The following is a 22,612-nucleotide window of genomic DNA, read 5'->3' as shown; positions in this document are numbered from 1 at the left end:
CTGTGAGCAGTTAGGTCTTGTGTCCTAAATGACAAAGGGTCAACACCAGCCTGAACTAAAACACCATCAGAAGGGTCTGTACTTTGAGACACGTGGGCCCCCTTTCCCTCTCTGCAACTCTCGCTGCTTTTGGACTTTCTCTTTCTCTCTCTGGCTCTCAGCTTTCTGCTTCCTGTCCCTCGGTCTCTTCCTGCTTCTCTTTGGATGTTCTCTACATCCCAGGTGCTCTTGCCTGACCCTCCAGGACTGGAGAAGGAGTGGGTTGCATTGGGCAGGAGACCTCGAGGCCTCTGCCAGAGGTGAGGGAGGAGGGAGGCGTCCACAGACTCCTGACCCTAAAGTTTGTTTCTGATTCAGAAACGAATGGGTATCCCTTGAGGCTTGAGTGGGTTTGAGTTCTTTTAGAGTGCCCTTTGGCCTCACTAATGGGCAGGCTGCATATACAGAGGCTGGGGGGAAACGTAGTTCACAAACAGATTGGCAATGGTGAAAAAGGAGCACCCTGCTCTCCTGAAAATTCCCAAGACTTTAAACCCTGAAAATGTGGCAGCCTTCTTTTGATTGTGCCACCAGTGCATCATTTGCCTTTCTAGTTAAGCTTGCTCCTGTGATAGTACGAGAGCAGATTGTTCCTTTGTCTGGAGGAAAGTTTTAATGATTTTACAAGTGCATCCTTTGTCTCCTGGATAGAGGGAGGGAGGTTGTAGAAGAAAACTACGAGAGACGCTTCTCTTTTACCCCACTCGGCTGAGCTCAAGTTCTCCACAGAGATTAAATGGCCTTAAACAGAGGCTAGATTGGATCCTCTTGTTTAATGAGAGGTGCCAGGGTGACGAGCTCATTTCAGATGAGAAGCGATCTTCTAAAAATCAGGGAGAGAAGGACGATGAACATCTTAACCCGTCCAGCCCCGTGGTTTGCCGGGAGTCTGGGTGCAGGAGTTGGATCCGCGCAGGGCACTCGTGCCTTACAATCGCAGACTGCTGGCCCCATCTGGTGTTCACTCGTCAGTCAGCCACCAAGCTGCTTGAGAAGCACACTTCTCTCCTCAAGTGTGGGTTGGGTCCTTCTCTTTGCGAACTTTAAATAGTGGTTTTAGGTAAGAAACAATCCGTGTGTCACACTATAAAGTTCTTAAGCTACTATAAGTTCTGCATACCCATAATTCATCTACCTGTATGTTGGTGACTACAGTTTTGAATAGTATAAAGGCAAGTATCCAACAGCCATCTTCCCCCCCCCCCCCATTTTTAGAAATTTTATTTAAACCCAAGTTAGTTAACATAGAGTATAATAATGATTTCAGGAATAGAATTTAGTGATTCATCACTTACATATAACACCCAGTGCTCATCCCACCCACTGCCCTCCTTAATGCCTAATGCCCATCTAGCCCATGCCCCCCACCCACCGCCCCTTCAGCAACCCTCAGTTTGTTGTCCGTATTTAAGAGTCCTTTATCGTTTGCCTCCCTCTCTGTTTTTATCTTATTTTCCCTTCCCTTCCCCCATGTTCATCTGCTTTGTTTCTTAAATTCCACGTATGAGTGAAATCATATGATAGTTATCTGACTTATTTCGCTTAATGTAATACATTCTAGTTCTATCCACATTGTCGCAAACTGAAGGAAGAGAAATTGGAGTTAGATGTAAGGAAGAAATTTTAGCCAATGAGATGTATCGTACAATGACCTCATTGTGAGGGAGATTGTAAAATCTCTTGCAGGATAAGAGGCTCATTTATTTTCCTTATTTACCACCCAGCTTGAAAAGAGAGGTTGAGGCTAACTAACTCAGTGCATTCCAGGGTTAATACACCACCTTCGTAATTTTTGCTACATCCATGTAACACTGTAGAAGTGTTTACTTAAGATATTCCTTTCAACAGGTTCATTTCTTTTAACTTTAGCTGTTAGTCACCTTAAGCAATGATACTGTGTCAGTGAAATCATAGTTCAATGGGCTAATTATGTTTTATTGCTGTACACTAAAATACAGGACTATAAAAAATAATGTTCACCTGTTATGTCTTCCAAAAAGATACATGTTCAAGTGCTAACTTTCAGTGCCTGTGAACGGGACTTTCGTTGAAAAAAATGTTTTTTAATGTTTATTTATTTTTGAGAGAGAGGCAGTGCCAGCCAGGGAGAGGCAGAGAGAGAGAGAGAGAGAGAGAGGGAGGGAGATACAGAATTTGAAACAGGCTCCAGTTTCTGAGCTGTCAGCACAGAGTCCGATGTGGGGCTTGAACTCATGAACTGTGAGATCATGCCCTGAGCCAAAGTCGGATGCCTAACCAACTGAGCTACCCATGCACCCTGAGGCTTTCTTTAGAAATAGGGTCTTTGCAGATGTAATCAAGATGAGGCCATGCTGAATTATCGACCCTAATCCAACGACTGATGTTTTTATGAGACATTTGGAAACAGGCACAGGTGCACAGGGAAGATGCCATGTGACAATGGGGGAAGATTAGAGCGATGTCTACCATGAAGGATTATTGGCTACATCAGCAACACGGCAGAGACAAGGAAGGATCCTACCCTTGAGCCTTAAGAAAGATCATGGCTCTGCCAGCTCCATGATTTCATGCTTCTAGTCTTCCGAACTACGAGAGAATACTTTTCTGCTGTCTTAGGCCACCACGTTTATGGTAATTTCTGCAGTCTTAGGAAACGAATACACCAAAGTCCCGCCTAATATCATTTTCTGTCCCACCAGTGGGACGCATCTAACACTTGGAGAGATGCTGGGCTGGTTGCTCTGTGTGGGCCCTTTCCAGTCCTGTAGGCAAATGATGATGGCCTTCATTGTATCAGTCATTTTTATACTTCAGTGTGAGTAAGTGTCAGCACCCCTGTTTCTAAAGGTGAGGAAAAGGCTGTTTGAACCAGGTTTGAGCAGATGTGTCTCATCAATTCCGAATGGCACCCTCGTGTGTGCACCTGAACGTGCTGTTCGCTCCCAGGCTTCCTGGGAGCTCCAGACTATGTGGAGCCTCGGTGTGGGGCTTGCAGATCTGTCTCCACGGCTGTCCGCCCGCTGCCTCTGGAATCACTGGTGTGTCCTTTGCTGGGTAAAAGGCTATGGCTTGATGGTCTCTCAAGTCGGTTTTACTTTTTGATGAATTCATTTGGATCCTAGCCCAGAAACTTGACTTTTATTACCTTTGATCTCACCCATGGTCGTCAGCAGTTTTTAAACCAATAAAGTCCATGTTCCCTTGTTTCCCATTTCTGCACGTTGTCATAGGAGAATGATCTTTCATCTGCATCTGTATTTTCCAGATATAGTGCAGCTTGGAGAATTACCTACATTCTCTGCCTTACGCTGTCAGAACTATGTAGACATATTTAATTTGGATTTAAAATATTTAATAAACAAAATAAACATTTTACTTACATCTTTTCTTTTAATCATTGTCATGCATCTACATGAATTGTAATGCATGTTCTAAATAATGGCTGCCTCACTGCTAACAGTGGCCCAAATGTCTACTCAATAAATATATATGGAGCACCTTCTGTATGCCAGACACTATGAGTACCTTCCTCACATATACCAAAGCACCTGACACTGGGGATCCAAAAAGGATTAGTATCTCAGATAATGAGAACATTCCAATAAGGGGAATATAATGACAGCCTTACTGTGTACTGGCTTAGAATGGTGCTGGCCCATAGTAGGTGCTCAATAAGAGTTAGTTTTCCTCTTCCCACCAGCACTCTATGAGGATTCCAATTTCTCTACAGCATCACCAACACTTATTTTTATCTGATCTTTTTATTAAAACCATCCTAGTGAGTGTGAAGTTATACTTCTTTGTGGTTTTGATTTGCATTTCCCAATGGTTAATGATGGGGAACATGTTTTCATGTGTTTATTAGCCATTTTGTATATCTTCTTTGGAGAAAGATCTATTCATGTCTTTTGCTCACCTTTAAATTAGGTTGTCTTTCTATTATTGAGTTACTCAGGAAACAACTCCCTGATGAGATATATAATTTGCAAGTATTTGCAAGTAACTCCCATTCTGTGGGTTATCTTTTCTCTTTTTTTATGGTATCTTTCAAAGCACAGAAGTTTGAAATTTTGATAAAGTCCAATTTGTCTATTTTATTCTTTTGTTGCTCATGCTTTTGGTGTCAAATGTAAGGTACCTTGCCAAATTCAAGGTCATGAAGATTTATTCTCATTTAAAAAATTTTTTTAAATAGTTATTTATTTTTGAGAGACAGATACAGAGTGTGAGCAGGGGAGGGGCAGAGAAAGAAGGAGACACATAATCCGAAACAAGCTCCAGGCTCTGAGCTGTCTGCACAGAGCCCAATGCGGGGCTTGAACCCATGAACCGCAAGATCATGACCTGAGCTGAAGTCGGACGCTCAACCAACTGAGCCATCCAGGTGCCCTGATGAAGATTTATTCTTATGTTTCCTTCTAAGAGCTTTATACATTTTTGCTCTTACATTTAGGTCTTTCGTCCATACTGAGTTGATTTTTTGTATACGGTATGAAGTAAGGGTCCAACTTCATTGTTTTGCACGTGGATATCTAGTTGTTCCAACATCAGTTGTTGAAAAGATTTTTCTTTCCCCATTGAATGATCTTGGCACCCTTGTGGAGAATCAGTTGAACATAGACACACTGGTTTATTTTTGAACTCTCAATTTGATTCCATCGATCTACGTGCCTATTCATATTCCAGTGTCACTCTTTCTTTGTCATTGCTCTGTAGTCAACTGGGAACTTGGAAAGTGTGAATGCTCCATTTTGTTCTTTTTTTCATGATTGTTTTGGTTAATCTTGGTCCTTTGAAAATTGTATGAGTTTCAGAAACAGCTTGCCAATTTCTACCAGGAAGTCAGCTGAGATTGACAAGAATTACCTTGACTCTGTAGATCAATTTAGGGAGGATTGCCATGCTAACGATATTCAGTCTTCTGATTCATAAACATGGGATTTTTGCCCATTTGCTTAGATCTTCTTTATTTTCTTTCAATAGTGTTTTATAGTTTTCAGTTTTATGCTTCTTTTGTTAATTTATTTCCCCATATTTTATTCATTTAATGTTATTATAAATGAATTATTTTCTTAATTTCATTTTCAGATTGTTTACTCTGAAACACAGTTGGTATTTGCACATTGATCTTGTATCCTGCAACCTTGCTAAACTCATTTATTAGTTCCAATAATGTTTTAAGTGATTCTTTAGGATTTTTCACATACAAGAGATAGTCTTAGGGGCGCCTGGGTGACTCAGTTGGTTAAGCATCCAACTTCAGCTCAGGTCATGATCTCGTGGTTCACAAGTTCGAGTCCAACATCAGGCTCTGTGCTGACAGCTCAGAGCCTGGAGCCTGCTTCAGATTCTGTGTGTCTCTTTCTCTCTGCCCCTCCCCCACTTATACTCTGTCTCTCTCTCAAAAATAAATAAACATTAAAATTTTTTTTTATAAAAACCCAAGAGATAGTTTTATTTCTTCCTCCTCATCTAGGTGCTTTTTCTTTCTTTTTGTGACCTAATTGGCCTGGCTGGAACTTCCAGTAAAATGTTGAATAGAAGTGGTGAAAATAAGCATCCTTGTCTTTTTCTTTTTTTTTTTTTCCATTTTATTAACAGTGTCTTTTATTTTTATTTATTTATTTATTTATTTTATTTATTTATTTTTTTACAAATAGTTTATTGTCAAATTAGTTTGCACATAACACTCAGTGCTCATCCCCAAAGTGCCCTCCTCCATGCCCATCCCCTCCTCCCCCCCACATCCATCAGTCCTCAGTTTTTGTCAGCATTCAAGAGTCTCTCATGGTTTGCCTCTCTCCCTTTCCCCCACCATTTCCCCCCTTCTTCTCCCCCTTGTTCCTCCGTCAAGTTCCTCCTAATCCTCCTATACGTGCAAACATATATTTGTCCTTCTCTGCCTGACTTATTTTGCTCAGCATAACACCCTCAAGGTCCATCCATGTTGCTACACATGGCCAGATTTCATTTTTTCTCATTGCCATGTAGTATTCCATGGTATAGATACACCACATCTTCTTGATCCAATCATCTGCTGATGGACACTTAGGCTCTTTCCATGTTTTAGCTATTGTGGAGAGTGCTGCTATGAACATCCTTGTCTTTTTCTTGATCTTAGGAAGAAAAGCATCTAGTCTTTCACCATTAACTATGATGTTAGATATAGGGTTTTTATAAATGTCATTTCTCCTGTTGAGGAAGTTCCCTTCTATTTCTAGTATGTTGAGTGTTTGTACCGAGGACAAACATTGGATTTTGTCAAATCTATTGAGATCATTGTACTATCTTTGTTTTTTTATTCTATTTATATGATATATTACATTAACTGATTTTTAACTGCTAAACCAACCTTGCTTTCCTGGGATAAATCCTACTTGGTCACGGTGTATAAGTCATACTGTATGTTACAAGATTTGATTTGCTAGCATTTTGTTGAGGATATTTCTATCCATGTTCATAAGAGATATTATTCTGTAATTTTCTGTTCTTGAGATGTCTTTGTCTGGTTTTGGTATCAGGTTAATAGTGGCCTCACAGAATGAGTTGGGATGTATTCCTTCCTTGCATTAGTTTGCTTGGTTGCCACAATAGAATCTCACAGTCTAGGTGATTTGACAATAGAATTCATTTTCTTACAGTTCTAGAGGCTAGACGTGTGAGATCAACGTGCTATCAGGGGTAGTTTCTGTTGAGAGCTCTCTTCTTGATTTGTGGACAGCCGCTGTCTTGCTGTGTCCTTACATGGCCTCTTCTTTGTGTATGTGTGTTGCTGGGGGGTGGGGGAGAGGGAGTGGGGGAGAGAGAGAGAGAGCTAGTGAGCATGTGCTATTAAATTAAGGTCCTAGCCTTAAGATCTCACTTAACCTTTACTACCTCCTATGTAGTCACTTTGGGAGTTAAGGCTTCAACATACGAATTTGGGAGGACACATTTCAGTCCACAACATTCCTCTTCTATCTTTCAGAAGAGTTTGTAAATAATTGGTTTTAATTTTTCTTTAAATGCTTGGTAGGATCCACTCATGAAACCATCTGGGCCTGGGATTTCTCTGTGAGTAGTTTTTGATTACTAATTCATTCTCTTTACTTGGTATAGGTTCACTCAGATTGCCTATTTTTTTTAGTCAGTTTTGGCAATTTGTCCATTTCTTCTAAGCTATCAGATGTATTGGCATATGATTGTCCATAGTATTCCTTAATGATCCATTTTATTTCTATAAGATTGGTAGTTATGTTATCTCTTTCATTTCTGCTTCTGGTAATTTGAATCTTTTCTTTTTTCCTTTCCCAGTCTAGCTAAAGTTTGTCAAATTTGGTACTGTTTCAAAGAGCCATCTTTGGTGGCATTGATTTTCTCTGTTGTTTTTCTAGTCTTTACTTATATCTGCTTTAATATTTATTTCTTTCCTTCTGCTTGGTTAGGTATAGTTTGCTCTTTTTTCCCCAACTATCCTATCATGAAAGATTAGGTTATTAATTTGAGATCTCCTTTTTAAATGTAATTATTTACAACGATAAATTTTGCTTTAAGCACTGCTTTAGCAACATCCCATATGCAATGACTTTTATTTCCAGGCAAGATCCATATTTATTCCAATATATAAGAATTGATAACTCCCCTAATAAAATCAAGTCTTAATCTTTCAATATCTACATTATGGAAGGAATCCATACATGAAGAAGACACCTGGATCTTGTGGTCTCAAATGTGTTCACCCCTTGTCAACCTAGGAGGATCCACTGGTTTTTGTTACTCTAACACATTTTCTTTGTGCATGTCAAAGCCTGTTTTGAGCATATGTAGGATAGAGATGACTGCTGATGGGACTAGGCAAATGTGATCTTATCTGTGATTGGAAGAACTGAAGAGAAGAAATTCCTAGAATATGTTTCTTCTTCCTTTTATTTCCATAATTCTCCTGAACTTTTCCTTAAAAATAAAACACCCTATACCATTTGGCTATAGGTATAGCTCACAGTGTTCAACAGGCTTTAAAAGTGTAGAAAGTCATGGTTTACTTGAGCAAAGGGGAGCTGATGATGAGGTTGGCTGACTCTTCAGCTCCTTTACTGCCCCTGCACTTTTGATCGGCTCTTTATTCTCATCTGCAGGTGATGGAGAGGACCACGGGACAAACCAGATGAGCATTTGTGTCCCCAGCTTGTTAGCTTTGGAGGAAGGACAGTACCCTCCTGTGTATTGGAACTAAAAGTGTGGGGATGAGGCACCATTTCCCCTGTGTCACCTCCCAGGCCAAAGTGTTTCTCCTAACTCAAGGACATTATAACTCTTGCTTGATTTCTCCAAAGCATCCTGGGCCAAGTGAGGCTGGCAGTGTTAGTGACCAAGAGAAGAGAGAGCAGGGAGATTCAGACAAGCTAGTAGAGACTACTGGAGAGGCAACACCATGGAAGGAGAAACACCTTTGAATTTTACTTCCAAAGCAGCCATAACCAAATTAATCCCTTTTTCTTCTGAACACAGAGGGGCACATCTCCCATCTCCTCTTCGTTGGGATATGCCTCATCGGTGAAGCCAGTCTCTCAATCTGCTGAGAGGTGAACTATTTGGGATTATGATATGGGGTCCATCCCCCCTCATCTCTCATCCTCACAGACAATGGCACCCATGCTGCTGGGGAAACATTTGCCAAGGTTGTCAGGTAGCCCCTTGACTTGCTTTCTGATCTCTGCTTCTCTGTCCTGCCTTCTTGCTTAGCAAAAACGGTCACCACTGAGGAGTGCCTGGCGAACCCTGTGGGCATGAACCGCTACAGCATGGACCCCTCCGCCTCCGCCTTTAGCCACAGGGGCTCCTTGCCCACCTCTTCCTCGCTCTACTGCAAGAGACAGAACTCTGGAGATGGCCACCTTGGGGGAGTCCTGGCCACCACTGCCAGTGGTCCCCGCTCCAGCCCCATGTCCTCTGGAGGCCCCTTGGCACCTGGGCTGAGGCCCCCAGGCTCCAGCCCCAAGAGAAACGGGACCCCTCTTGAAGGAAACAGATGTGGTAATGTAACGCATGCTCTGGCTTTCCCATGACTTAACCTCCTCTGCCCTTGCTCTGGGATTACTGCATGTAGGGAGACGGGGGTGGCTTGAGGGGGAACAATGCTGTCTGAATATGGGACACTGGGAAATTGGAAAGAAAATTGTAAAGACAATGGTATATAAGAATAGGCTAGGCTGTAGGAGTAAGCAGACTCCAAAATGTACAGTGGCTCAAATGCAATAGAAATTTATTTTACTTTTTTGTTCAAGAGTCCAAGGTGGGTGTTCTTAGTTCTATGATGGTGGGTATTAGTTCCAGTTCTTAGTCTGTGGATGGATCACAATTCAGGAACTCAGGCTTTGTCCATTTTGTGGCCCTGCTATCCCGTATGGCCTCCATGCCTCCAACACCCACTGGGTAGGAAAGGAAAGAGTAAGCGAGGAAGGCACATACTCCTCCCCAGAGCCTGGGAATGATGCACATCATTTCCACTCATATTTCAATGGCAAGAGCTGGCCATTATGCCATACTTAACTCTAAGGGAATCTAAAAGATATAGATCATCTCTGTGCCAGGAAAAAGAAGAACCAGGTGTCAGTAAAGCATCTTTTCTTACAAAGTGGGGGACATTTGCAGGACAAAAATACATGGGCAGAACCAGAGTTAAACAACATTTCCATAATGCTGGCTGTACTACCTTGTGATGCCTTGTCAAGATGCAATGCATGAAAGTGCTCTCATTCTAGGGATAGCTTGGTGTCCATTGTGAATTGTGGTTTTCTTTTAAATAATTTTCAAGCTTCAGTATTTCATTAATGAACAAAGGCTGTAAAGCATAGTGCATAATCCCTTGGACTCTGGAGCCAGATGCACTGGGCTGGAATCCTGAACCTACCACCTCCTGACTGTATGACCTTTTGCAAGTCTAGATTTCTCTGTGCCTCAGTTTCCTCACCTGTAAAATTAGAATGATAACAATAGCATCTACCTCATAGGTTTGTCAGAAAGATTAAATAAGTTCATATGTATATTTAGTGCAAGACCTAAGATGTGGTAAGAGCTCAATAAACATTAGCTGTCACAGATCATGTGAACACATCTCTCAACCGATCACAGCCCAGCAGCTCTGAGCCTAAAAGCTGCTGAAGAGAGGAGGCCCCAGGCTGAGGAGTCAGGGAGTCTTCATCCTGCCCCTCTGGAGACTTCCAGTGGGTTGGCTGTCCTCTTTGGCAAGCTACATTTTTGTTTGGAGCCTTGGATCTTTCTACAAGTGGTCCTGAGAAGCCACAGTGATGAGCTAGTTTGTATGAGCCAACATCCTCCATGTGCTCCCCTCAAAGATTTCTCCCATCTCACACAAGTCTCTCCTGGCTGAGGATAGATAGAAAGGCGGGACTCCCTTGAGTCAGTTCTGAGGAAGGTAGTTCTGAGAGCAGAGTACAGAATCCCTTAGCCATGGATGCTCTTGCCAAATGTAGAGGCAACCTACAGACTACTTCCCAGCATTGTCACCTAAGCCATCAGCCAGGCAGAAGAGTTGAGTGGGCAGAGCCCATTTTCCAAAGAGGAGAGACATTGTTCTACCTGACTTTTAAGAATAAGAGAAGAGAACAAGATCTGGCACAAATCAATATCTTAAAGTAAATGAGGGGCAGCATTTACTTCCTAGGCTTATCCCCAGAGTTTATGTAGCATCCAGCATGTAGTGGTTCAGGAAACATTCATGATGTCTGTGTCCCCTACCATGATACCAGTGTCCTCATGTTGCCTCTGGTTGTCAAAACCTTCCTTTTGGTGTCCCTCGCCTGTCAGATATCTCCTCTTCTCAACCTCTTCTCCTCAACCCAATTCCCATTTATTGGCTCAGGGTGGTGATCACAGTTCATTGCCTGATTGAGTGGATTCATAATCCTGAGTGTTGCCACTTTTTATTTACTCTCTCTTCCAGTCAAGTTGGTGGAATATCAGGCCCTAGGTGTTAAGTGTAAGCTTCAAGCAATAAGAGGATGAAGAGAATTTCTATCACTAGCTGAAGAACTGGCTGCCCCATTCCAGTCCATCTGGTACCCCTGGATCAGGGGAATCTTGGACCCTTCAAGGGGATCTCAAGGTAGCTTTCCTACCGCCTTGTGAAGCCCTCCTATTCCAGCCTCAACACTCTCTTGTCCTACATTTTTGCCTCCTTCCCCAGCCCTTTTTTCTCCTGGAGTTACACCCCAGTTAGCTGTCTGAGGGGTGGCCCAGACCCTCTCTGAGAACCAGTCCTGAGGGAGCCTCTCTGTTAGAGCTCTAGTTGCCCCCCAGGCGATCCCCACTCACTCAGGACTTCGCCTCTTAGGATCTTGGGTAAAATCAGAGAGATAGAACCCCCCAGTGCCTGCTACTTTCTTCTCCAAGCAAACCACTAACTGTACCCTGAATACTGATTGCCTCTTTCACCACTTAGAAATATTAGTAAGAACTTTGATACCCTGCCAATCAGAGTTGTCCATAATGAGCTGGACCCCTTTGGGGTGTGGGATGTTCAAAAATCACACAGTCACCCAGCTTCCTCAGAGTAAAACTGCTGCAGAATCTAATGGTAGAAGTTAATTTTTGAGCCTCTGTGGTACACTGAAGAAAAAGAAAATTATTCACCCTTTGTACATACATTAACTCAAATGCTCCAGAGATTCCTTGAACCAGTGCGCTAAATGGAACCATAGATACCAGAAAGCCAGCCAGCTATGCCCATTCCAGCATCAAGATGAAGGAGGGAGAATAAAGGGAAAGAGGGCAGTGCCAACATCTCTGAAAGAGGTTTCCCCTTCTGCTTGTATCCCATTGGACAGAACTTAGTCACATGGCCACCAGCTGCAAGGGAAACTGGAAAATACGATTTTGTTCTAAGCAACCATGATCCCAGCTGGAAATCAGGGGTTCTGTTACAAAGGAAGAAATGGAAAAAAAATATACTGAGTAGGTGACTGAGAGTCTCAGCCACACCTCCCAATAAGAAATGTTCCTTCCTTCCGATTCTGTAGCACTTTGTTCCCTCATCTCTAGGACTTTCTCTTTCCCATCCCATAGTGGGAACCAGAACCTTAGCTTTGTGGGGTCCCTGGCTCTGAATCCTCCACAGCCCCAGAGAAGGGTCCTGCTTGCTTCAGGCATTTACTAAATAGATACTTACTGAGCACCTACCAAGAGCCAGACACTTTCCATATATTATTTATGACTTATTACAAGTTATATTTTATAGTTTATTACTATAGTATGTACATATTATTATAGTAGGTATTATTATATACAATGTACAGATAAAGAAAGTGAAGATCAAGATGAAGTCATTCAACTTTTGAGTCAGGATTTCACTTTAACTGGCTCCAAAGCCTGTATCTTTCAAAATTACCCCAGGGATTTCCAGACTGTATTCAGTGGGCTTCAGGGAGTCCCTCCGAGGCTCTAGGGGACAGGCGAGAGGGGATGGGAGCAGACAAGACTCTCAACATCCTTCCATCTTTAGCCAGGGCCTCTTCACATTTGCAGAGCGGGGATCTATGTATGCTTTGCTCAAACAAAGTCTGCGCAGCTAAACATATCTGGACCCCATGGAGATAAGCCGTGCTGAATTGAATGGCAGTATATTAAAGAAGGAGAAGAAACCACTGGCCTCCTTACCCATTTGTCACCTAGTTGCCAGTCTGGGTGCTTGCTGTGGGCCCTCTGGAGGGTTATTAAGTTTGCCTCCAACCAAGGAATTGATCAGGATTGCTCTGGAGTCGCATCCCAAGTGTAAGTAGTTGGTTTGAAGAAACACACCTCTTTAGGAGGGTTTGACCTAAGTTGTAAACCCTGGAAGGGATCTAAAAATGGATTTTCCCCAGTGGTGCTAATCAAAATGGTTTAAAACCACAGAATCCAGAGAACTGCATGAGGCTGCAGGCAGGAGGGTAGACACGGATGACATGACAAATTTCTCAACTTTCTCTCTCCTGTGAGTACTCATTCTGACCCCCTGCTGTCTTGATGTATCATACCTATGGCCTCCGCCGGTGGACTCCCAAGGGATATATTCACAGGACACATTTCCCTGGTTTCTGTGGATACTTGGGTAAAAATTTGAGAGCTCTTGCCCATCCAACACATAAACATCTTCTCTCACCCAAGATAAGCATCAAGAGCTATAAAGTTTTCAGATAACAAAAGGTTCCTAACTTTTGCATTAAATAGGACAATGCTGTACAATTCCCCACCACAATTAGGTCCAAGTTTCAGAATCAAGAAATGAGGTAAATATGACCTGGTTATTACCGCCCAAATGCTTCCCACAGATTGGAGTTCGTTTCCATTGGGTAAGGTGTTGGGTGATGGACAGAGAGGCCATCCAATCAGAAAAGGAGAATGGGACAGCGCTCTATGTGGAGGGGTTGAAGTGAGTGAAGGTGTGGCAAGGGCTTGTTCATTCCAGGGAAAGAAGACAGTTTGTGCAGAGATGCTGAGGGAAAATCACGCTGAGAGATTTGGGGTCACATCAACTAGACTGCGGTTTCATCTGTGGGAACGAGACATTTCCGAACAGGGTGGTAAGCTGATGGCCATGGACTTTAAGCAAGACAAATCTATTGGCCATTATGTAATCACATATAATAATAATAGGAAGAATAGCAACTACCTTTTGATTAATTCTTACTGTTTAATGCTTCACATCATCCCATTTAATCCTCACAGCATGGTAGGTGTTGGACAGGTAAGGCAACTAAGACTCGAGAGCTTTTGCTGTCTCAGCCAGCAGATACTTACTGAGCACACTGTGCCAGGGGCTCCTCCCAGGTCTAAGGACGGAGCTGTGAGCAAGATCCATGTGGGCCCTGCTCTCTGACAGTGTGCAAGTCCACAGAGGCAGATGCTAACAGTATTGCACAAACTTCATTACAACAGTGACTATTCCTCCAAGGAAAAGTATGGATGCTAAGCTAGGGAGGGGTCACTGAGCCTGCTCTGGGGGTGTCGGGAAGGCTTCCCCAAGAAGTGACAGTGGAGCCAGCGGGACAGGGAAGCAGGAGCTGGCTAGGGAAAGACAGAGGGGAGGAGTGGCTGGAAGCTTCCTGGCAGAGGTAGACTGCTTGCCTTGAGGTCGCATGTCTGTGGTGGCAGAGAAGGATCGAGCCCAGTGTGGCCTCATTTTAGGCCTTGGGTCTCTCCTTGTCTCTCGGGGCATATCCTCCCTTATCATGCAGCATGTCAGCTGGTCTTAAAGGAATAAAAGAAAAACCTGATTAAAATTTGAGGATTGGTCCGGCGTTCTTCTATCTCCTATCCCTCTCGCTTCATAGAGTCTTGAAAGTTCTTATGATAGAAATGATGAAAAACAACACTGTTTTAAACTACCTGATGCTGCCCCAACTGTGGGCTAGCCTGGGCACCTCACACACTCGGCATGGCCTTGTTTCTAGGAAGGGTGCATTCTATGGGGACCAGGTCACTAGAAGGAGCTGAGAAGAGATCTACCCTTCCCTGGCCTTCACCCCCAGCCTCCCAACCCAGATCCAGTGCTAGAAATGCTGAGAGGGCCAAGGGGACACTAGTGATTCTTCCCAACTCCCTCATTTCACACCTGAGAAGTACAAAGACGCTTACATGGCTGGTGGGTGGTAGGGATTTTGACTCCCAGCTCATTGCTCATTCCATTCTTCCACATGACTCTATTGTTAGCTCAAAAGTTTTCTTTGAATTATGAATGAGCAAAAGGAAATTATGCATGTGGTTGTGGACATAGATGACACACAGAGATTCAAAGACAGCAGTGCAAGTACCTATGCTGTGAAAATGCCCGGGCTTGCTTTAAACACTGATTCATAGGCATTTATTCCTGGTGCCGGTGAGATCAGCTTTAGAAACAACAGCCACCTCCTTCACTTACACATCCACTCACAACTGGGTCTCACTGTTCACTGCATCCGGCAGCTCTAGTGCAGGGACTTGACATACACAAAGTCCTCTGACATGGAGAGTCCTGCCTTCCCATAAAGGCATTTGGCGGGCACTTTGCATGCCCTGGTCCCTTAGGAGCAAGATTCTTTTCATATCCGTCATGCCTTCCTGCTGTCCAATCCCATCCACCAGGCCTGGCTGTGTCAGGCCGGACCCATCTGTCTTCCTGACACCTTCACTGCCACTGGAGGGAGGCTACCGTATTTATTATCCTTGTGAGCACAGACCACTGGAAAAGCTTTACAAACCTGCCACTGGGAAGTTCCATTTCTCTTCTTTCTAGAGCGAGTTTATGCGCTTGGGATCTTGAGCAGTTCCCAAGGTGTGACAGGCTTCCTGCTGCTCTCTGTCTTGTATGATGAAGAGACCCCTCAGGGAGGCTCCTGAGCCAGGCCTGGCCACTACCATTCCATCTGGGGAAAGGTGAAAAATGCCCACAGCAAGCACTAGGGCCACTCTCCACCTGGGCACCCCCCTCCGCAGCCATCACCTGGAGAGCCCCCTCACTAAAGATGAGCCTGCCCCTCTTGCTCAGCCGGCCCCGCCCCCCACCGTGGCCACTAGGAAAGTTGTGCCCTGACCTTGCTCAAGGAGCTTAGGCTCCCGGGGATGATGCTGTGAATCAGTCCGGTGGTCTTCCTTCCTGTCAGTTACAAGAAACTTGATTTGGCTTCTGCTCTGATCACTCTAAAATCATTCTTGGCACCAAAGGCTTCCAGCCTTTGTAATCAGAGCATCTTTTATCACCCGATTACCGCCGAAGCACCAATGGGGCAAGATCCAGGGCACGATCCAGGGAAATATGATTTCGTGATTCCTTGTCCCCATGTTGAGTGCAGATGTCTTTAAATGCAGTGAAATCAACTCTAATAAGCATGCATCGCATTCACATGGTTCCAGGGTGCACTAAGAGTTTCCCGGCAAAATGCCCTGTGCCAACCCACTTTAAGGGGCCCTCCCAGGTCCAGCAAGGAAAAGGCAGGAGAAAATCTCAAAGTAAATCCAATTTTCAACTGAACCATTATGGTTTTAGGGCAGATTCAGAAATGTGATGTGCTTTACTCAGCACTGATGGAGAGCTGTGCACTTTTCGAGCACATTAAAAGAGGAGCAAGAAAGAGAGGAGCAGAGAACCACTGCTCCCCGAGACTGAAAGGGGAAAGTGGAAGCGAAAGCTTCTGGACTTTTCGCGTAGAATTATTCTGTAGGGAAGCTGCTTCATTGTTCAGAGCCTCCACTTTCTTCGGTCCTAAAAATAGGATTAAGGATTACCTGCTCAAGGCCTGTATATGAGTTATCTATACTGTTCCTACAAAACGTATTGATTCATTTTACACCTCCTGAGCCCATATTTACACACACATTTACTTTGAATCGTGGAGGAGCCAATGATTATAAACCCTGTAACGAGAGGATCCTGATTTTCACCAGACACTTTGCCCAAGACCTAGTACAGAAGAGATGCTCAGTACATGTTTGTGGAATGAATGGGATCCGGTGGGGGGGTGGGGGAGGGGCAGGGAGGGAGATGAAAAAAATCTAACTCTAGGTTACAGGCATGCATAATTGCAGTATAAGGTGGAATGTGGAAAGCATCTTAAAAACAAAGATGTGGGGGTTAAAGGCAGAGGAAAGTGATGTCCAGGAGGCAGGACACAGAAATGCTGCCTATGGGCTTTGATGGCTGGTGCAGCTTCTGTGGAAAATGGGAAGGTGTAAGCTTCTGAGAGAAAAGCCAAAACCACTGGCTTGAAGATGGAGGGGGAAGCTGGGGAAACATTGTGTCAGTGTGCCCCGATGGGAGTGTGCAGGGGTGTGTGGAAGCAGGTGGGGTGTCTCCTTCCCTCTGTGGAGTGCCTGACGCAAGGTAGCCCAGGGCCTTGGCCTGGTCCCATTTCAGTCCTGACATTTGCCCTTCCTAGAGGACAGTGTTGCCATTTTACAGCTAATGAGCTGAGTCATGGTCAAATTGCTAGCAATGGGCGGCTCCTAGGTCGCTCTGGCACAAAAGCTCTTCCCCTCTGTCTCAGAAGGAAAGATATTATTGAGACCAAAGAGAGTCCCTGACCTTGAACTAGAGTATGGACTCTGGAGTCAGTGCATAGGCAAGGGACATTCATAAGGGGCACAGACAGGGCTGGGTCTATGGAAAGCATTGAGGCAGTAGACAGTTTTGCCCTAAAAGGAAGAGAGCCCAGGGTGAGGATCCCCATAGAAACCACTGCAGGGGTTTGGGTAAGAGGATCTGGGATGGGGCAGCAGAGTGGAAGGGGAGGATCTAGTGTGAAAGGCATCTTCCTAAGAGCTTAAGAATAATTAAATGTGGGGAGCCACTAAGGGGCAGTGCAGGTAGAGGTAGAAGTAGAAACATCACTGTGGTTTCAGAAACCTGACAGGTAGGAAGAGAAGCTGGTTCTGGGGAAAGAGAATGAGTTAGTTTGGGACATGAAAAAAGTTAATCTCTAAGTATGGCCAGGCATTCGGTTCATTATTTTCTTCCTCCTTTACTTGTCTTGTACCTTTTAATCTGCCGTGTGGGAGACGCATTTATGGACGAGGGCAGGTCATGAAATAGTCACTTATCAAGGACCAGCTCTGGACCAGGCACAGGATTAGACCCTTTGCTGTCAAGGAAGTCTCATTCTAGTAGGGGAGACGGGAGCGAGTCCTCTGAAGAGCAGGGGGCCATGGAGGCGCTCAGTGTGTGCCTGGGGCAGTGAGACGATGTCTCCTTTCGGTACATGCAGAGAAGGGGCGCCTCTCACAGAAGGGTTCCGAGCACTGGCGGCAGAGACCCAGAACAAGGACCAAAATGCATCTTGGTTCTGCCTTGTCTTTATGTCTCCATGTAACCGGTGGAGGCAGAAAGGATCTGAATTCTTTCTGGCCTCCTAGCGCTGTAGGGGCCAGTCGGGATGTTCGGCTGAGCAAGCTTTCTCTGGTCACCCGGCTACAGGAGGTCCAGGGCTCACTCAGACAGAACGGAACAGGAGGGGTTTTTAAAGACTCTGACTTGGATCAGAAGCGCAGCCTGTTGAAGAGATCCATTTTCTAACGCTCTACTCCCCGGGAGAGCGGAGGACGTTTGCATGGATGGGAGGGTCTGCCTCCAGAGGTGGCCTCCCTGTGCTCCAGGCTGCCTCTCCCAGCCTTTCTCTATCACAGGAGGTCACTCAGGCGACAGCCTTGGACTCAGGGCCAGGCGGGGGCAGACAGCACCAGGCAGGCACTGAGGCCGCCACCCCAGCCAGCGTCTAATGGTCTCCTTTCCTCTGCTTACCCCTCCAGCCTCAAGCCCTTCCCCAGACAGGCAGGATGCCAGGCGGCCCCGGAGCAGGAACCCGTCCACCTGGACTGTGGAGGATGTGGTCTGGTTCGTGAAAGATGCTGACCCGCAGGCTCTGGGGCCTCACGTTGAGCTCTTCAGAAAGCATGTAAGTACTTGCACGCACATGGCGGGCCTGGCCTGGGAGGGGTCGGGGGGAGTGCAGGGAGCATGGAGGAAGGGCGAGGTTCGGGGAGCTGCAGGCTGCCGAGGGGACTGGTCTAAACTAAGCCCTGGGCCACCACTCAAGGGAGGCCAGATGGGACCGCAGGCTTCTCACTTCGTTTTGTTTTTAAGAAGGGGTGTGTGTCCCATCTGTTTCCTCATTTCGGCCTTTATTAGGAGTGCCTGCTTTGCTGCCCATCCATCCGTCTGTCTGCGCATTCAACAAACATTTATAGCACACCTACAATATGCAAGACAAACTGTAACAGTGCCTAACATTCTAAGCTGCCTTGAGGGTTCAATGAGAAAATGCACGTAAGGTGTTCAGCACGGTGCCTGGCTTGTAGTTAGCCTTCAGTTAGCAGGTATTCTTGGAACTGAGATTCTAGAATATATATTTAAGAGATTCTGAAATATCTAAAGATGACAAATTAAAAAAAGGTAATAATTAATACTTCATCTGCCAGGCTTACTATGGCAGTTTTCTATTGCTGCTATAACCAATTACCACAAACATCTAGCTTAGAGAACAACACAGATTTATTATCTTATAGTTCAGTGGGTCAGGAGTGTGACAGGGGTCTCAGTGGGCTGAGATCAAGGCGTCTGCAGGGCTGACATTCCTTTCTGGAAGCTCTAGGGAGAATTGGCTTCTTTGCCTTTCCTAGCATCTGGATCCACCCTCATTTCTTGGCCTGTCTGCCTCTGCCCTCATCCTCGAGTCCAGCAACATCGGGCGAGTCCTGCCCAGGCTGCCGACTCTGGTTCTGTTTTCTGATTTCTTTTTCCACTTGTAAGGATCCTTGTGATTATGCTGTCTCTCCCACCCAGTAATCCAAAATACTCCTCCTATTTTAAGCCAGCTCATTAGTAACCTTGATTCCCCTTTGTCGGGTAACCTAACATAGTCACAGGTTAGGGGAGTAAGACGTAGATATTTTGGGGGGAAGAGAAGGAGCGTTATTCTGGCTGACCACATTTACCATGATATTCTCCTTCCTGTCTTCTACTTTTGTTTGGTGATTTCTGTCATAGAAACCCTACTCTCAGATCTGGGGAGACTCCTCCCCTGACCTGACACTCACATTTCATTAGGGATATATATATATATATTTATTTATTTATTTACGTTTATTTACTTTGAGAGAGACAGAGACAGCATGAGTGGGTGAGGTGTAGAGAGAGGGGGAGAGAGAGAATCCCAAGCAGGCTCCACACTGTCAGCATGGTGCCTGATGTAGGGCTCAAACTCATGAAACCATGAGATCATGACCTGAGCCAAAACCAAGAGTTGGATGCTTAACTGAGCCACCCAGGTGCTCATTAGGGATATATTTAACATCACCGGACAGCGGGGCCTTGAGAGCAGGGACCACAAAGTGGGTGATGTTGAGACAGATCTGGGTGGGAGGAGTCTGGCTCTCCAGAGTGGTAAGGGGATGGTGGAAGTCTAGGAGATGGGGTGAAGAGAGACTATTAGGCCCACCTATGAGGTCTTCCCACTCTTCCCATTTTGCCAACAACAGAGACAGAGTGAGTGACAGAGTAGGTGTTTCATCGATATGGGCTGGATAGACGCAGGAGAGGGGCTGGTGACCCTTGCATGGTTATACAAGTCCTGTAGCTGCCTCTTCTCCCAGCCTGAGCACCCATACTTTCTACCCTTTGTCTCTTGTGACCTGAAAATAACAGGATAGGTGAATGAGGAAACCCAGCCTTAGTAGTTCATGAATTCTACATGCATTCTGGAGGGTTACCATTTTCAGAGACAAATGGGAACAATACCATGACCACGAGGGGTTGGCACTCCCTTAGCAGTTCTTTGTGCTGAATCCTGGGATGATGTAGGTGCATTATTTAGTTGTAGGCCACCTCAAATTATTGACAGGGCCAAACGCCTGAAATCCCTTATCGAATGTAATTAGCCATTTGGTAATCAGCTCAAGGTCTGTGGGCTTACCAAGAAAAGAAAGATGAGATTAGGGTGATGGATGGCAGTCAGGGCCTCATACCAGCACCTAAAATGGAAAGGTAACTGCTAGTTTCAGGGTCTAACAGATGACACCTTGTCTTAATCCAGTCAAACTGCTGTAACAAAGTACCACAGGCTGGCTGGCTTATGGACAGAGCGGTGTTGTTTCTCAGCTCTGGAGACTGGAAGTCTGAGATCAGGGTGAGAGCCCTCATCCCCTGACCACATGTTAACCATAGCCACTGTTCTATTATTCTGACCACCTTCTGGATTTTCTTTTTTCTGATCCTGTTCCACCAGGAGATTGATGGCAATGCTCTCTTGTTGCTGAAGAGCGATATGATCATGAAATACTTGGGTCTGAAGCTGGGGCCCGCGCTGAAACTGTGCTACCATATTGATAAACTGAAGCAAGCCAAATTCTGAAGGTTTTTAAAAGATTGAAGCAACGTTCAGACAACAGATCTCAAGATCATCTTCTGCCTTACCAACATCCAGCCACCATCACAAAATGGATTCTCATCTTAAAATTAACAGCCACAAAGACTTGGTCTTTTTATAAAACTTGTGCATCTCTGCCTTTTAAAAAAAAATTCAACATGGCCGTTTTGAAAGGCTCCTCTGTGTTCATGATTAGCCAAAAATTATTGAAAAGCCTATTATTTTAGCATTCCTGATAGGCTGGTTGCTCTTAGAGTGGGTCTTATTTTTATGATGAGAGAGCAGGGAACTGAATGCTATTGCCCAGGAAGAACCCTGGAGCGTTCTCACAAAAATGTGCGAAGAAAGACCTCTGCCTCCACCACAGCACCACCTGTGTGTAACTTGCCCTGGGGATCTATCATTGTGAGCCTTGCTTAATTCAGCTCTGGAAGCTGTCTTATGAGGAAAAAATGCCTCACCTTGCACTATCCGGAAAACTTGAATTCTTTTGCTCTCTGAAAGAGAAGGGGAAAAAATTCTTTTCTATTCCTAATTATTTGAAATACTGTGTTGTCCCACTAGAGGGCAGACTGCTAATGAAGTTTCAGGACCCTCACTGCAGTTAGCCTGCTGATCCGGTACTCCGTGGATGGGTTAGGGTCTCTGTGAACAAGATCTATCCTACACAGACATGGGGACTTTCTTCCACAGCACCACAGATTGCAACTTGGGAAGAAACCGTCTCTTAGAGCATTCTAGTTCATACCCAGTCATTATTGATGGACTGAGATGCACAAGCAGCAAAGGCAAAAATCTGAAAATATGTTCTTCCCAGATGGGGCTTTGGAGTTCCTTCCTTTTCAGAGTCCTTACTGAGGTGTTGATGTGTTGGCACGCCGAAGAGTCTTAGTGACATTTAGCCATGGGTGTTTCTTTAAAAAAGAAGAAGAAAAATGTCTCAGATAAGCTTTGAAATGGGAGTGTTGATTTCTAGTTACATTGCTGGATTATGTAGTTGTATCTCTGGCTAATTTTTCTAGTTCTCAACAAATACACAGACATGTTATTATTGGGTTTAATTCAATTTACAAATAGGTTTTCTCCTTCCTCACCGTGAAGTAATAGAAAAAAATTGATTTTTTACCCCTTTGCAGCTGAGTCCAAGGAAGGACGATGAATCCACAATTTACTAGGCAGGAGGGTGACCTCATCTCCATTCTTTTTATCCTTCTCTTTTCTTTCCTTCCCTCTTTCTTTTATTCTTCCTTCCTTGCTGAACAGGAAACGTATCTTCAAACGGAATTCACCTTCGCCATGGGCATATCCTCCTCCTTAAAAACATCCATAGCGTTGGAGGTGGGGAGATGAATACTAGACTTTGCAATCTCTGGGAGGGAGAGGATCAGGGGAAACTCAGGGCCTCCCATGGCCCAAATGCAAATTAGGGAAAGCATACCTTCCTCTGGGATGTGGGAGGCAGAGCAAGGGTCTCAGCTGATGGTTGGAGCAGGGAGGGATTTCACCCCCGCACCCCTCAACCAGGTGCCCTGGTGCAGGACGGGAGCTGTCCCACCTTGAGAGCAGCCGGGATAGATCTGCGTGCTGATCTTTTCTTAGATCAGTTAGAACTTAGATGAAGATCCTAAGGAAGATTCCATGCCATGTTGCTAGACCCACTTTGATGAGTGATAATCGAGAAAACACATCATAGTGAAATCCTTTCTGAGACACACACCTGG

The 22,612-nt window shown here is 44.8% G+C and overlaps 1 protein-coding gene across 7 annotated transcripts in view; it reads left to right on the top strand.

The window, feature by feature from the left end:
- Positions 1 to 21,839, top strand: part of SCML4 (Scm polycomb group protein like 4) — a 107,768-nt gene extending 85,929 nt beyond the window's left edge. For 4 of the 7 annotated variants that reach the window (XM_039237421.1, XM_039237420.1, XM_039237419.1 and 1 more), the window contains 3 exons: positions 8,743 to 9,033; positions 18,277 to 18,422; positions 20,751 to 21,839. In XM_039237421.1, coding sequence (XP_039093352.1) covers positions 8,743 to 9,033; positions 18,277 to 18,422; positions 20,751 to 20,876 — 563 coding nt within the window. In that variant the 3' untranslated portion in view covers positions 20,877 to 21,839. Of the gene's footprint in view, positions 1 to 6,649; positions 6,782 to 6,953; positions 6,997 to 8,508; positions 8,583 to 8,742; positions 9,034 to 18,276; positions 18,423 to 20,750 lie in introns of those variants that run through there. The other 3 variants (XM_039237423.1, XM_039237422.1, XM_039237425.1) reach the window with 3 other exon arrangements.
- The last annotated feature ends 773 nt before the right edge of the window (positions 21,840 to 22,612 follow it).

Source organism: Hyaena hyaena, unplaced genomic scaffold (genome assembly GCF_003009895.1).
Source record: "Hyaena hyaena isolate Hyena2069 unplaced genomic scaffold, ASM300989v1 scaffold_123, whole genome shotgun sequence".
NCBI classification, from domain to species: domain Eukaryota; kingdom Metazoa; phylum Chordata; class Mammalia; order Carnivora; family Hyaenidae; genus Hyaena; species Hyaena hyaena.
Note: the sequence above shows the minus strand (reverse complement) of the source record. Positions and strands in the feature narration are given on the sequence as shown.